The 15,754-nt window shown below is 39.3% G+C and overlaps 1 protein-coding gene across 2 annotated transcripts in view; it reads right to left on the reverse strand.

The window, feature by feature from the left end:
- Positions 1 to 15,754, reverse strand: part of COL25A1 (collagen type XXV alpha 1 chain) — a 512,691-nt gene that overhangs the window by 16,106 nt on the left and 480,831 nt on the right. Inside the window, exons 29-32 of one of the 2 annotated variants that reach the window (XM_007999509.3) lie at positions 13,707 to 13,787; positions 9,328 to 9,363; positions 7,373 to 7,426; positions 2,056 to 2,109 (exon numbers count right to left, since the gene is read on the reverse strand). In XM_007999509.3, the coding sequence (XP_007997700.3) occupies positions 2,056 to 2,109; positions 7,373 to 7,426; positions 9,328 to 9,363; positions 13,707 to 13,787 (225 nt within the window). Of the gene's footprint in view, positions 1 to 110; positions 138 to 2,055; positions 2,110 to 7,372; positions 7,427 to 9,327; positions 9,364 to 13,706; positions 13,788 to 15,754 lie in introns of both variants that reach the window. The other variant, XM_007999508.3, reaches the window with a different exon arrangement.

The following is a 15,754-nucleotide window of genomic DNA, read 5'->3' on the forward strand; positions in this document are numbered from 1 at the left end:
GTTCTATGCATACCTATATGCACAGAAAATAAGTATTCCTTTTGTTATTGATGATGGAGACCATCAACATCTATTATAATAGGATGATGTTTATTGTACTTATTACTTACATCAAGACCAGGCTCTCCATCTTTCCCCTGCCAAAGAACCATAGTAGCTACATTAGTGTTTCTAAGTTTTATGAATAATTATAGATTTATTTAAGGCTGTCTGAACATGCAACACTAGTACTAGAACTACTTCAGAAATGTGAAAAAGATTCTCGTTTGGATTAGTGACTGTTAGTGTTGCAGTTAACTGTCATGAAAATTTTATATGATATATTGGGTTAAATAGACTAATATTCTGCTGGTGTTTAAGGCTTGGTAGCTAAGTTATCAGTCCAGGAGTTACACTGAAAGCAAAAATACTGTTTAGTTGATTAGTGACTGTTAGTGTTAAAGTTAAGGGTCATGAAAATTTTATATGATATATTGGGTTAAATAGACTAATATTCTGCTGGTGTTTAAACCTTGGTATCTAAGTTACCAGTCCAGGAGTTAAGTTAAAAGCAAAAATACCGTTCAGTTGAATTAAAAACATACCAGCACTAATAGAGGATATGAATCAATGCTACTTTAATTCGATAAGTTAGTAGTTAGCTCACAAATGAGTAAAGAATGTAGAAATACAGTTTTAATTTGGCTAGATGTGCACACCATGTACGAAGGGTGTGAAGATTGCAACTGAAAAGCTGTTTTTAAGTAAGCTTTGTAAATGAATAATCCCCAAATATTTTTTTAAAAGTCGTAAGACTGTTAGGCAAGAATGATAAATTCACTCCCATGGTGCAGATTATCATGGTGATGACCCTATTGTGTCATAGTATGGATCCATCCAAAGTTCACGAAAGGCTACTTTGATTCCATCAATTAGATTTTGAAACCTATTTCAAAATCAGCATCTTTTTTTTTTTTTTTATTTAGCACTGAGGTAATCATGGACTGTTTGTTATTTCAATTCATAAAAAGAATGTGGGAGATATGGAAAGGTTAAAACCCTTAATGCAACAGACGCTTCTACTGTCATCCTACCCTATCTTAATGAATCAATTATAATCATTCCCAAGATGATATTTTTAAAGCAAATCAGAGGTCTCAATATGAATTCTGTGTAATTAAGAATTTTCAGGCCAGGTGCAGTGTCTCATGCCTATAAATCGAGCACTTTGAGAAGCCGAGAAGGGCGGATCACTTGAGGTCAGGAGTTTGAGACCAGCCTGGCCAACACAGTGAAACCCCATCTCTACTAAAAATACAAAAATTAGCTGGGCATGGTGGCACACATCTGTAATCCCAGCTACTCGGGAGGCTGAGGCAGGAGAATCGCTTGAACCTGGGAGGTGGAGGTCGCAGTGAGCCAAGATCACGCCACTGCACTCCAGCCTGGGCAAAAGAGCAAGACTCCATCTCAAATAATAATAATAATAATAATAATAATAATTATTATTATTATTTTCAGAAGACAGAACGTTATCAATGTTCTATGTTCTGAAGATCATTTGTCATCACAGTAATTTAGAAAGTCAGAAACATCAAGTCGTCATAAATATCAACGTAATTTGGGGAATACTTTTTACTAGCAAGAGTCATTTTAGTAAATAGTCTATAGGAACAGATAAAGTCTGAAGAAGGCTGTTTTCAATGAAGCTTCCACAGCCATTTTTGGATCCAGTGACCTTCCAAGGAAGTACCAGTTATGAGTGTCCAGTCAGATGACGTAGGGAGGGCATCTTCTGACAGGATCCTGTTCTTGGGTTAATAGTTTATTCTAGAGACAGACTCTGATCCTGTCAATCTCGTGAAGTGCCTGGATATGTGTCTGTACATGATAAGAGGGCGAGATACTGAATATGACCTATTTGTGAAGGACATGGAATTACTGGATTTATAGGTAATGAGTGGATTGCTGTTTCTTCTCTAACATTAGTCTGCCACAAGGGAAGGGTTAACCGTGTCAGTGACTGGTCATCTATGCATGCGGAAGGTGGGGATGTGCATGTGACCGGGAACTCACAGGCAGCCCATAGGGCCCTCTTGGTCCAGGCTCTCCCATAGCTCCTTTTTCACCCTAAAATGAAAAGTAGAAAGTTCAAATCATACACACACACCCACATTCACACACTTCCTCTCATGCCCTATGTCTAAAGCCTCTATTTCAAGGACCATTCTATGAAAATCTCAAAGATTTAGCTCTTACAGAGTCACTGCCAGTGATATTTGGAAAGTAATCTACAGTAGCATCTTTTGCTAAATCACCTTTGAAAGAGGGGCAGCACAAGATTGCCGCTGGTCAGCTGTGCAAAAGCATTTGCATATCTCAGATGCCATACTTGGGTTTCTTTGGCATTAGTGTGAAGCATTTATTTGTTACTAATTATTTTGTTAGCACCTTTAAATGTAAGAATAAAGTGCCATTCTTTTTTGAGACAGGGTCTCCCTCTTTCATTCAGGCTGGAGTGTAGTGGTATGATCACGGCTCACTGAAACCTTAAACTACTGGGCCTAAACGATCCTCCCACCTCGACCTCCTGAGTAGCTGGGACTACAGGCAAGCACCCCTATGCCCAGGTAGTTTTTAAATTATTTGTAGTGATGGAGGTCTTACTATGTTGTCCGGGCTGGTCTTGAACTCTGGGGCCTCAAGCAATCCTCCCACCTTGGACTCCCAAAGTGTTGGGATTACAGGCTTGAACCACAGTGCCTTGCCTGAAAGGCCATTTCTTCTATCAAAAAAAAGTTATTCAGGGAAGCCCTTCCTCGACTGCCCACTTCCTACCACCAGCTATATTTTTTATTTCACAGCCTTTAGACACCAGAAGATGCATAAAGTTCGTGACCTGCTTATTCTCTGCTACCCTCACTAGAATACACACATGAAGGTTCTGGGGCCTCTAGCTTTGTTGTTCCCTATAGCATCCTCATAACTTAGAATAGTGTTAGGCACATCAGGAAGTGTTTGTTGAATGAATGAGTCAAGGCAAATCTATATAATCATGTACACAGTTTGATTCCTTTCTGACAAAGAGGATTTATGTATTTTTTTATTTATTTTTTATTCTGAGACACAGTCTTGCTCTGTTGCCCAGGCTAGAGTATAGTGGCACAATCTTGGCTCACTGCAACCTCCACATCCTGGGTTCAAGCAATTCTCCTGCCTCAGCCTCCCGAGTAGCCGGGATTACAGGCGCCTGTCACCACGCCTGGCCAATTTTTGTATTTTTAGTAGAGACGGGGTTTCACCATGTTGGCCAGGCTGGTTTGGGAGTCCTGACTTCAGGTGATCCACCCACCTGAGCCTCCCAAAGTGCTGGGATTACAGAGGTGAGCCACCGTGCCTGGCCTGAAAAAAAAGGGTTTAAAAACTTTCAACCCCTCTGAATGCTAGATAAAGTAGGTATATGTTATCTTCCTCACTTTCTCTCCAAGTAGCTATTTAAATAGAATAGCTTTCCCCATCTTACATGATATTCTTGAATGCTTATAAAGAATAAGTATTATTGGAGGTAATCTTGTGAATAGAATAATTGTGATGTTAAAGAAAGGGATGTTCTGTATTTCAAATGGTGTTTTCTGCTGCTGCCATCTCCAAATTGAAGTATTTGTCAGTATTTAGTAAGAAAACTTCAGGAGTAATGGTGATTTTATGTAAGTAGCCAAACAGAAAATCTTATCTCCTTTTATCATACCCCTGAAGGAGTTTAAAGGTTAGCAAATCTTTTTTCTTGGCAAAACACCAGGTTCAGCTGATAACAGTGCCTGCAGAGCTACCTGATATGCCTGTGTTTCTCCAGATTCCCATGTGAGCAAATTTCAGGTCCCTGTTGGCATTTTCTTTATCTAAATTTGAGGAGTCAGTGGAACTAATTAACACTGTCACCTACAGGCAATATGGTACAGGTGAGATTACTGAAAATAAATATGATAAAAGCTTAAACTTTTTACTCATTATTACTTTATGGTTATTACTAAAGCAGAAGCAATTGCACTCAGCACAGTGGCCAGATTTTAAATGAAACATTAAACATTTTTTTAAGAAGGGAATTTTCTTAACTTGTTAAGAGACACCTATAAAAAATATCTACAGCATAGGACTTAATAGTGAAATATCAAAAACAATCCCTTTAAGAATGGAGCAAGGGATGGGTGCAGTGGCTTATGCCTGTAATACCAGCACTTTGGGAGTTCAAGGCAGGAGGATCATTTGAGGCCAGGAGTTTGAGACCAGCCTGGGGACCAAGGTAAGACCCTATCTCTAAAAAAACAACCAAACAAAGTAACTAGTAAGATGTGTGTGTGTAAGTCTGTGTCTGTCTGTCTGTCTGTCTGTCTATCTATCTATCTATCTATCTATCTATCTATCTATCTATCTATCTATCATCTATCTAATCTGTGTGTGTGTGTGTGTGTGTGTGTGCGCATGCATGCACGTGTAGTGGGAGGTGAGGGTTTTAAGGAAAGATCCACATAAACTGGACTGTGTCTAGTTTGAAATAACTGAAACAACTCCACAGATTAGAATGAGTCTAATTGGAAAAATCTCCATAGATTATTTTGACATAACCATTCCCTTCTCCGCTGAGAATCTTGGCTTTGTCTTATTCTTAAAACAAATATACTATGGCTTATTTGAATAAAGCTGTCGCTAAAACAGGTGTCTGTGAAACTCCTCTTCTAGAACAGCCCACCCCCAATAATTACTTCAAGCTATTAACAATAATTCCATTTCTCTTGCCAGTGACTGCCTCAGAAGTGGACAGCTGACCCAGTGCTGGCAAATGAGGTGTCAGGGGCATCAGCCAGGAAGCTCTGGGGAAGCTTCCTCTCTGCTCAGGAAGAGATATGGGGGTAGTCTCTCTGTTCTCTGCTGGTGTCTCACTAGAGAGGATGCTTGGACCACTGTGCCCAGCTTGTCTACGGTCAGAAGACAAAGCCAACATGTGGAAAAGGGCTCCCAAGCAAAACCTAGAGTCCTCCTTTGAATATTTTCTTATATAAAATAATGTATTTCTTTATTGTGTAAGCCATTTTGAATTTGGGTTCTGTCACTTAGAGCCAAAAAGCATTCTAATGATTCCAGCTTGAAAGCTTTTAGGAATGAAATATTAACACAGGGATTTGAATGTGCAACTCCTTTTCCTGGATTAAGCAATTCCAAAAGTATTTTTCAACCTCTCAAGCTTAATACACTTTATAGAGTTCCAAAGCCAAATGAAGAAATCAGCTAAGGTAGGGAGGATCAGGTGCTTGCAGAGTGGAATATTAATGCTGTCAGTCATACACTTGAAAATGTTTGAATAACATTGCCTGTCAAATGCATGGTTTCTTTTAGGTTGTTCTAATTTCATTTGGGTTCTTTAATTTGCACGTCAACACTGAGGCATTATCCTAGAACACCTCCCTTTGCTGATTCTGACTTCTTTAAAATTTGAAACTTTTTCGAGAGAATTCAGATGGCGCCTCCATCAATTAACTCTGAGAATCACACTCCAGTTCAGCACTTCCAGTGAGGGGCACTTGGAGAGTACTGATATATGATCCAGTTAAGATAGTTAACATCCTGAGTAAATACAAGAGTAATACTTTACACTGCACACCATTTGACTGAAACTATGCCTTCAAATTCTTAGCAATTTCATTTGCTCTTCTGGTTAATTCTGCTCCAGCACTGAGACCTGATACTCTTGTGACATTGTGGAGCTATCGGAAGTAGCAGCTGATTTACCACATGGTAAACCCTCTTGAGCCCCAGGGCATTCTGCCAAAAGACTGCCTGAGATTTGCTGCTCCATTTTTAGTACGTGGGCTGGGTTTCTTCATACAATGCTTGAAAGCCAATATGCGTCAGCAGCGTTGAGGCTTTTAGCTTTTAAATATTTTTAATTAAGATGATCTTCAGAAGTCATTGGTTTGATCTTAGAAATATGACAATTGCACATTCAGATTATACGTTCCCTTAGAACTCATCTCTTTCTACAAGCATTCTTGGATAAAGCCAATCTTCATCACTGTACAGCTTGTAATATTTGTAATATTTTGGCCTCATTCTCTGGTTATTTCCTGCATGCATTTTTCTTTCTCTGCAATTAGATTGTAAACTCTTCTAGGTCAAGAAGAATAGCTGCTTTTTTTTTGCAGCATTCAGTATATATTAATAAATATTAATAAAAATATTAATAAAAGACGGGGAGATAATTAATCAATTATAATGGTATTTATTATTCAATGTACTGAAGCAAATGAGCAAAATAGGCTTTGCCTAAGTGGGAGGAGAGTGTTTCCATCTCACACTAGCAGTGATACCATGCTTTGCACATCGTAGCATTTGGTAAATATTTCCCGAATGAATGAGATCACTCTACAGAACACAGAATTATAGAGTTGGAAGGTATGTTAAAGAAATGACTACTGGCTCTCTTTTTTTAAAGCAAATTACCCCAGACTGATGAAATCTATCTAGTTTTTAAAATACCACAAACTTGCACAGTGAATCATTCCAACATTTTGAAGCCCTCACTATTAAAATACTTCTTTATATCCTGTCCTGGATGGTAGGGAAATTGATGACATAATTTCACTCAGACACACAAAAATACTTCTAAGATTTCCAAGGTGAGGAAAAGAAATAGTGGGAGAAAAAGAGAAAGAGAGAGAGAGCGCGAGAGAGCGCGAGCATGAGAGGGAGAAGAGAGAAGAAAGTTTCAGGTAGATGACCATTTCTCTTCCATTCTGAATGTCTTTTTTTTTCCCCAAAAGATATGGAAACATGGCCTAGCAATAGAGAGGTTAGTGAAAGGTTTTTGTTTTATAATGCACTGAAATTATTTCCTTATGGTTAAAGAAGAACAGCCTATCCTTTAGCTTTAAAAAAGGGGGGAGCATGTGTAACTGTGCAGAAAAGAATACTTAGGTTTCATTATTTCCTTTGGAAAAAAGTTATAAGCTACTCTGAATGAGTACAGTAGCTTTATATAAAAGATTATCAACCAGAATACATACTCCTGGAAATTTTAGCTCCATTGACTTCAACTTTCTGGATGAAGGCCAAATGAAAATATCTTCCTTATGGGTGAAGGAAGAATCATCTGAGCTATTTATTTTAGCTATGTAAATGTATGTGTTGTTTTTATTAAGGCAGCCATGTTCTATTTTATGCTCTGTGGTTTTCTTCTCTCAATACTAGGACTCTGAATAGAACTTAGGATGGTATCTCTTTTTATTTAATATTAGATAGCCCTTTATTTCTTCTGAAAAATGAACAGTTCAACTAATATGGAAAAGCCATGCTCTGTGTTTTCTTTAGTACAAGCTTCATAACCTCAGCAACAACTTACTCTTTCTCCTTTGGGACCTGCAGGGCCATGGGGTCCCATAGGACCATCTGTTCCCTAAAAAAAAAAAAAAAAAGATAATATGAGATATGTCACAAGGGCTGCAAGAATAGCAGTTATAATTTATCCTGAATTTTTCCTAGGTGAATGGTGCCTAAGAATACCAGTAAGACAACTCATCTCCTTTCAAAGTGCTTTATGCTTGATTATTTCAGGCCAGCGGTTTTCAAGAAACTCATGCAAAAAGGATGAATTATATAACTGCATGTTTCAATGAAAGGTACACACAGAAAGCTGCATATCATATTTAATTATATCTTTTTCCTCTGACTAAATAAAGCATCATTGGCCGGGTGCAGTAGCTCAAGCCTGTAATCCCAGCACTTTGGGAGGCTGAGGTGGGTGGATCATCTGAGGTCAGGAGTTTGAGGCCAGCCAGCCTGGCCAACATGGTGAAACCTCGTCTCTATTAAAAACACAAAAATTAACTGGGCATGGTGGTGGGCACCTGTATTCTCCTACTCAGGAGGCTGAGATTGTAGTGAGCCAAGATTGTGCCACTGCACTCCAGCCTGGGCAACAGGGCGAGACTCGGTGTCAAAAAATAATAAATAAATAAATAGAGCATCTTCACTTTGCCCCATAATCCTAAGAAGAAAAATGTAATTGTTTTTCCTTCCTGTCACCTTTTCCTCAAGCCCTTCTCTATACTCACTGCCACCCTTAGCCGGGCAAGCTCTGAACTCTTGTTTTCAGCTGTTTAAGAGGCTTGAACAGTTACACAAGTAGAAGAAAATTATGAAGCAAATGAAAACAGCGTGTAACTGTTCAATCCAAACTTTCTGCAGCTCTCTTGGGGGCAGCAGGGGCTTACAGGAAAGGAATCATTCTTATAGATTCTGCGGCAGTGGCTGGTCACTAGGCTTACAACTCACAAACCAGGCAGCCAAGATGAACTTAAATATAGAATTCCCTTTTGTGCCCCTGGTTAGTTCAGGATTAGGATTTCTGCGGGAGAAGAGGTGATATTTGAATGAATGTAAGAACGCTGAGGTCCAGTGAAAATCATGACTGCCTGAAATAAGTTTTTAGAATTGAAAAGGTGGGAATTTCTTTTAGATTCTTAAAACTGTAGCCAGGACTTCGAGTATACTTGCTCATTTCCAGGATGACTATGCTTAGATTCACACAAAATGGATTATAATATTTGCAAATGTAGGAACTATTTCAGCATGACTTTTCTTTAGTATTCCCATTTCTGTTCTACTATTCTGGTTTATTCTGTTAGAGCCTTGTGATAAGAAAGAATTCAGAGTTTAAAATTCATTCTAATGTTGCCGAATTCTCATCAGCTTAACTGATATTTTTCTTACTGCCTGATTTCAAAGTTCACTTTCAGAAGACTTCTAAATACTGAGTATTTGTGGCTGAAATTTAAGAGCTGGAGCTGTTAAGAACCAAAGAAAAAAAGACAAAATGACAGAAGACAGACAAGTCATTTCTATGAACAGAAATTGAAAGTTAGTGCCAAGGAAGAAGTTACATTTGATGGACATAAGTCTAAAAGGAAAAGCAAGTTACAATAATTTCACATTATTTTAATCTCTTCAGAGGGCTGCTCTCATGGAATTGTAGGGGATGTCTGTCTACTGGTTCTGGAAAAATTTGTCTGGGATTCTAAGATAATGAAGCCCATTAGTCTGGTCATTCTTCCCACCTAGCAAATTATCCAGAGTTGAACACAAGTTTCAGAAAGACGTTCTGGCAGTTTAGCTGTTCTCCACACAGAGTTGCAACCGTCCTCTGTCCACCTTTCCCCTCTTTGCGGCCATCTTTGTCCACCTTCCCCGTTTACGACAGCTCTAAGTACACCCTAGACATGGAGCAAAGGGGTCTGTCCTGAAGCGCACGATTCACAGCCACAAAACATGTCAGAACAAGACAAGGGACTGACTCACCCGGGATCCTGGCTTTCCGTCTAAGCCAGATGCTCCCTGTGTGATTTGGTTGGTAGCAGGGTTGGTGGGTGTAACACGAATGACAAGAACAGAGATTAGTATGAGGTACCGATGAACAAATGTAACACTTCAAACAACATAATACGCAGTTACAGGGTTCTGGGATGAATATCACATTGCTACAAATTGTTAGTTAAAAAAAAAAAAAACCACATGACAAACACCCCACAGATGATGGCATTTTAATGACATTTCTATTTGACAAATTCTTATTTAGAAATCAAGCTAATGAAGTGTATAAACTGGGCTACAAAGTAGTTACTCATAACAGTCGCAGGCTTCTATCTAATTTCCCTATGAAATTCATTTTCTAAAGACTGTGCTGTTCACCATATATTTCTTTAGGTTCTGAAGAGAAAAGAATGGGCTAAAAAAAGGGCTCATTATAATAATCAATCAAATGTAGCATTTCAGAGAGAAAAAGAAAGCTCTGGTTATACTTGTTAAAATAGTGTTTATGAATAACAAATGCAGGGTTTTCACATGTTAGGATGACTCTTGGTGGATTTTACATCAACAATAATTACTCATTGTTTTCGCATTTGTTCCTGCTGTTCACACTACCTTCCACTAGAGGGACTTCTAGGAAAGGGAAAAAGCCAGAAAACAGTTGGTGGCGACCAAGCAAAAAATAACTTCCAAACTAAATTGTTTCTCGATTCCTTCAAATAATCTTTGCATCAAAGCCTGACTGGGGAAATAAGTTTAAAAATTTAATGTTCTCAGACAATGCACGCTTTTCTTCACTTTGAACTCTAAGCTACACATAGTGTATGATTAAAAAATGGCATTTGCAATGTTTGTTTCAAGAATAAGCACAATTATTTCTTTGATACGGCTTTTGTGTCTCAAAGCCCAAGTATTTATTTATAGTCCTTTAAAAATATTGATTTGATTAAGGAGTATTTAAGAAAGAAAATGCACTGGCCCTAAAAATTCTCTTGTCAAGATCGCAGAACTATTTCCCAATTTTATGCTTCAGATGCAGTTAATAATACAAAATGGAAAAAAAAAAATCGATTCCAGATGAAAACTCTACCAATGATGTTACTCTATATACATGTTGGGTATTCTGAGTTTTTATTTTAAAATTTCTTCTGTATAATCCTATTATGAGCCATACTATAACTGCAAAATACATACTTTTTTTTTTTTTTTTTTTTTTTTTTTGAGATGGAGTTTCATCCTTGTTGCCCAGGCTGAAGTGCAATGGCACAATCTTGGCTCACTGCAACCTCCATCTCCCAGGTTCAAGCGATTCTCCTGCCTCAGCCTCCCGAATAGCTGGGATTACAGGCATGCGCCATCACACCCAGCTAATTTTTGTGTTTTTAGTGGAGACAGGGTTTCATCATGTTGGCCAGGCTGGTCTCAAACTCCTGATGTCCACTGATCACCTGCACCTCCACTGATCATAGTGGAGATCGGTGATCTCCCAAAGTGCTGGGATTACAGATGTGAGCCACCGTGCCTGGCCTACGTACGTCTTTTTTTTTTTTTTTTTTTTTTTTTTTTTTTGAGATGAAGTCTCGCACTGTCGCCTAGGCTGGAGTGCAGTGGTGTGATCTCAGCTCACTGCAACCTCCACCTCCCAGGTTTATGCCATTCTCCTGCCTCAGCCTCCCAAGTAGCTGGGACTACAGGCACCCGCCACCACACCCGGCTAATTTTTTTTTTTTAATCGAGACAGGGTTTGTTAGCCAGGATGGCCTTGATCACCTGACCTGGTGATCCAACCGCCTCGGCCACCCAAAGTGCTGGGATTACAGGCATGAGCCACTGTGTCCAGCCTTACATATGTCTTTTGTTAGCAATAATTACAATAAAAATGTATATTGTTGTTCGTTTGTTTAAGGTTAGCATAGGTACAGCTGTTAGCTAAATGTTGCATAAAAATTATCAATAGCCCTAAATTTTAAATTAGGGCAGACTTTAAATAAATCAGACTGAAAGTTTAAATAAAATAGAAAATCCAAACTTTTTTTTTTTTTTTTTGGAGACGGAGTCTCACTGTGTCCCCCAGGCTGGAGTGCAGTGGCGCGACCTCGGCTCACTGCAAGCTTCGCCTCCCGGGTTCACACCATTCTCCTGCCTCAGCCTCCCAAGTAGCTGGGACTACAGGCGCCCACCACCTCGCCTGGCTAGTTTTTTGTATTTTTAGTAGAGACGGGGTTTCACCGTGGTCTCGATCTCCTGACCTTGTGATCCGCCCGCCTCAGCCTCCCAAAGTGCTGGGATTACAGGCGTGAGCCACCGCGCCCGGCCTTGTTTTTTTTTGAGACGGAGTCTTGCTCAGTCGCCCAGGCTGGAGTGCGGTGACACAATCTCGGCTCACTGCAAGCTCCGCCTCCCGGGTTCACGCCATTCTCCTGCCTCAGCCTCCCGAGTAGCTGGGGCTACAGGCACCTGCCACTACGCCCGGCTAATTTTTTTTGTATTTTTAGTAGAGACGGGGTTTCACCGGGTCAGCCAGGATGGTCTCGATCTCCTGACCTCGTGATCCGCCCGTCTCGGCCTCCCAAAGTGCTGGGATTACAGGCGTGAGCCACCGCGCCTGGCCAGAAAATCCAAACTTTCTTTTGCCTTTTGATACTTTCTTCAGTTACCATTATTATAACATTTGAAAATAAATGTAGGCCAGGCATAGTGGCTCACATCTATAATCCCAGAGCTTTTAGAGGCCGAGGCGGGAAGATTGTTTGAGGCCATTGAGTTAGAGATCAGCGTGGGAAACATGGCGAGACCCAATCTCTATAAAATATTTTAAAAAATACATCGCTTGAGCCCAGGACTTTGAAGCTGCAGTGAGCTATGATTGTACCATTAGACTCTAGCCTGGTGACAGAGTGAGACACTGTCTCAAAAAAAGAAAAAAGAAAGTAAATGGCGAAATTGTAATAATTTTACACTGATAGAATTATATCTACCTAGAATGCTGAATTAATGACCCACATAAATTATAGAGGTTTTATGCCTGTAGTCCATTGATCTAACTGGTGTGATTAATTGATTAAACCTATATTCTAGGCTGGGCTGGTGGCTCATACCTGTAATACCAGCACTTTGTGAGGCTGAGGCGAGTGGATCACCTGAGGTCAGGAGTTTGAGACCAGCGTGTCCAACGTGGTGAAACCCCATCTCTACTAAAAATAGAAAACTTAGCTGGGCATGGTGGTGCGCACTTGTAGTCCCAGCTACTCGGGAGGCTGAGGCACAAGAATTGCTTGAACCCGGGAGATGGAGGTTGTGGTGAGCCAAGATGGCACCACTGCACTCCAGCCTGGGTGACAGAGAGAGCCTCTGTCTCAAAAATAAATAAATTAAATAAACCTATATTTTAATACAAGGTTTACATCAGTCATTCAATAAATAAATACCTACTGACCATCTACTATATGTGGGATGTATGTAAGGCACTTGCTATCAACTGGCATAAAGTATAATACCCATGGCAAAAATGAAATAAGTGGTCATCAGCTTTTTTTCCTCCCACATTTCAAATTGTGTATAAACTATATTCTGCTACTGATTTTATGTCATATTTTACTCATATAATCTATATTGTTCTTTGTTGATTTGTATCTATATTCACCTAATAGGTAGCATATTAAAGGCTTGAAATTAAAGCCTCATAATAACAATTCTTTAAAAATCTCCGTTTAGTTGTTGTGGAAAGAAGGCTGACATAAAGAAAACGAAGAGCCAGGGGGAGATTCCTTCTTCATGAAAAATAAAAATCTCTAAACAACTGCAAAATACTTCTTTTATACTACTCACTATTGCCACAAGAACCTCATAACAGGGAATTTTCAATACGAACAACATAAAACACGTAGAACATGATATGATTGATTAATGTAAGGAGCCACAGCATTGACCTCACGCCATCAACAATGGCCAATTCCATACCTGCCACCAACAGAGGGCTACAGTTTTTGGTATCCAAGGAGAAAAAACAATTGAGGAGGAATTTTAAACTGCACTAGACTATAAAAAGTATTTGGGAGAAACTAATGAGCACAACACTTTTAAAAGAAGGGGATAATGGGAGAAGAATTATCAGCCCTAAAAGAGGAAGGTTGGCATGTATGTAATTGAAGAATGACAGGACATTTATAGCATTGTTTGTTGCGGGTCTTCCTCTGACACAAAAGCAGGCATCAGAGACACAAAACTGAGCTGAGCTCTCCTCGAACATAATGTGTTTCCTAATTACAGAAACCTCAACAGTATGAGCTGCTGAGTAAACTAGAGTTATCACGTAGGGTAGAAAGAAAAATCTGAGATTTGCACTAAAATGGAAAGTTTTCTTTACTTACTGGAAGACCAAGGGGTCCTCTGTCACCCTTTTGACCTGGTTCACCCTTCAATCCTTTAACACCATTTAACCCTGGTTCACCCTAAATGCAAAAGCAAATGCCAATTTTGGTTGCTATTATGGGTGTTTAAACTGTGAGAGAAGAGAGCCAGTCTCTGAAATAGTTGCAGATTCCAGTTTTAGGAAACAGCAGAGTCAGGCTAGATTTGTCTTGCACCAAATATTAATTTTTAAACTTAAAATTAGTTACTAAACTGACATCAACAATTAATATTCTAGAAATCAAAATTCCCAGGAAAGTGTGCTCCTTACAATAAAAATATGTATGGTTGACTTCCTAAATTTTTCAGTTCTATCTCAAGGAAATTCATGTTATATCACATTTTTATGATCAAATAATTCAAAGACAATCGAGTGGAGGATGCTGAAGAAGACTCAGTAGAAAAAAAAAAAAAAACCCACTCTGCTGGAATGGAAAACTGGAATATGCAGGACAGGGTTATAGACAGATATTTTAAGCCTTTAAGCATGTTGTCCAATGGAATGAACTAAAAATGTAGCAGCTGATGTTTGAAGTAATGCCATTTAGCAAGTCCTCATTCACTGCCCTTGCCAAGTCAGATCCCTACATGGACTAATCAACAAATCACCAATCCCAGGAGAAAATATGAAGATCAAAGAACTTAAATGTAGTTTTACTAACTATCCATCTGCCCAATGTTAGAATAAAGAAAGTATGAATTTAACTCAGGGTGACACTATAAAAGTCACGGTAAATGATAAATTATTGACTCTATTTTTAAAAACCAAGAAATACAGTACACCTATTTTCCATCAGTAACAACATGTTAGATATCAAGTTCTGACCTGTATACTTTTCGACTTTTATGTGTAGACATTAATTTGCCAAGAAAATCTTGAAGGACTTGTAAATGAAAGATGATTTCAGACACAAATGCCCTATAGAGTTTTGCTGGGTTGGGACGGGAAAGGGAAGAGGCTATACTGACATGGCAGAAGGGGTTTTTAACCTGGGTAATATTTACTCAACTTGCCTAATGATGTAAGTCAGTGTAGCGCTTGTTAAACATAAGGAGTTCAGGGCCCCACCCAGTCCATGGTAGCACAGAAATGGGTATCTTTAATAAGCCTCCCAGGTGATTCTTATCAGGAAATTCTGGGAAACACTGAGCTAGATTCATGCATGGAATCATGTTATGTATTTGAACTTTCAAAGGGGGTCGCAAAGTGATGAACACATTGGCATGGCATAAAGAAACTTCAGGATTTTGAAGACAGGATGTTTGCCGTGCAGCCACTCTAGCAAGTCCAAATGTGCCGGTTGTTGGTAAGATAGTATCCTGGGAATTCTACTGATTGAGGACACGATATTAAGGCCAAGGCTCAATAGTCAGTGACTAATTTGAGATCTGTGGCTTTGCATGTGTGTGTACTTTTAGCAAGTGGTCTTGAGGTACTTGGGGTTAAATCCAGTGACAGAAAGACCAAATTTCAAGTCTGGACCTAAGTTCTAGTCCTAGATGTGTCATGAACTAGCTGTGTAATTTGGGGCAAATAACCTAAACTGTTTGGGCTTGTAGTTTATCATCTATGAAATCAGGGAACTTGCATAGGTATCGATGAGGTCTTTTCAACTTTATAATATCTGAAACTTATGATTTAAGTAAGAATTGAAGTCATATGGACAAAATAAATTGTTGCATTCTAGAAATCAAAAGCATCTTGGGCATCTCCTAATCCAACTGTGATGGCATATCTGAATCACTTATGAAATTAAATATCTTAGTGGCATTATCCTTAGTCATTATGACCAGGCTGGTTTTTGTTGGCATCTTAAAATCCAAGAGTAGGGCTGGGCGCGGTGGCTCACGCTTATAATCCCAGCACTGTAGGAGGCCAAGGCAGGCGGATCACTTGGGGTCAGGAGTTCAAGACCAGCGTGGCCAACACGGTGAAAACTCGTCTCTACAAAAAATACAAAAATTAGTCGGGCATGGTGGTGGGTGCCTGTAATCCCAGCTACTTGGG

The sequence above is a fragment of the Chlorocebus sabaeus genome, chromosome 7 (genome assembly GCF_047675955.1).
Source record: "Chlorocebus sabaeus isolate Y175 chromosome 7, mChlSab1.0.hap1, whole genome shotgun sequence".
Classification (NCBI taxonomy): Eukaryota; Metazoa; Chordata; class Mammalia; order Primates; family Cercopithecidae; genus Chlorocebus; species Chlorocebus sabaeus.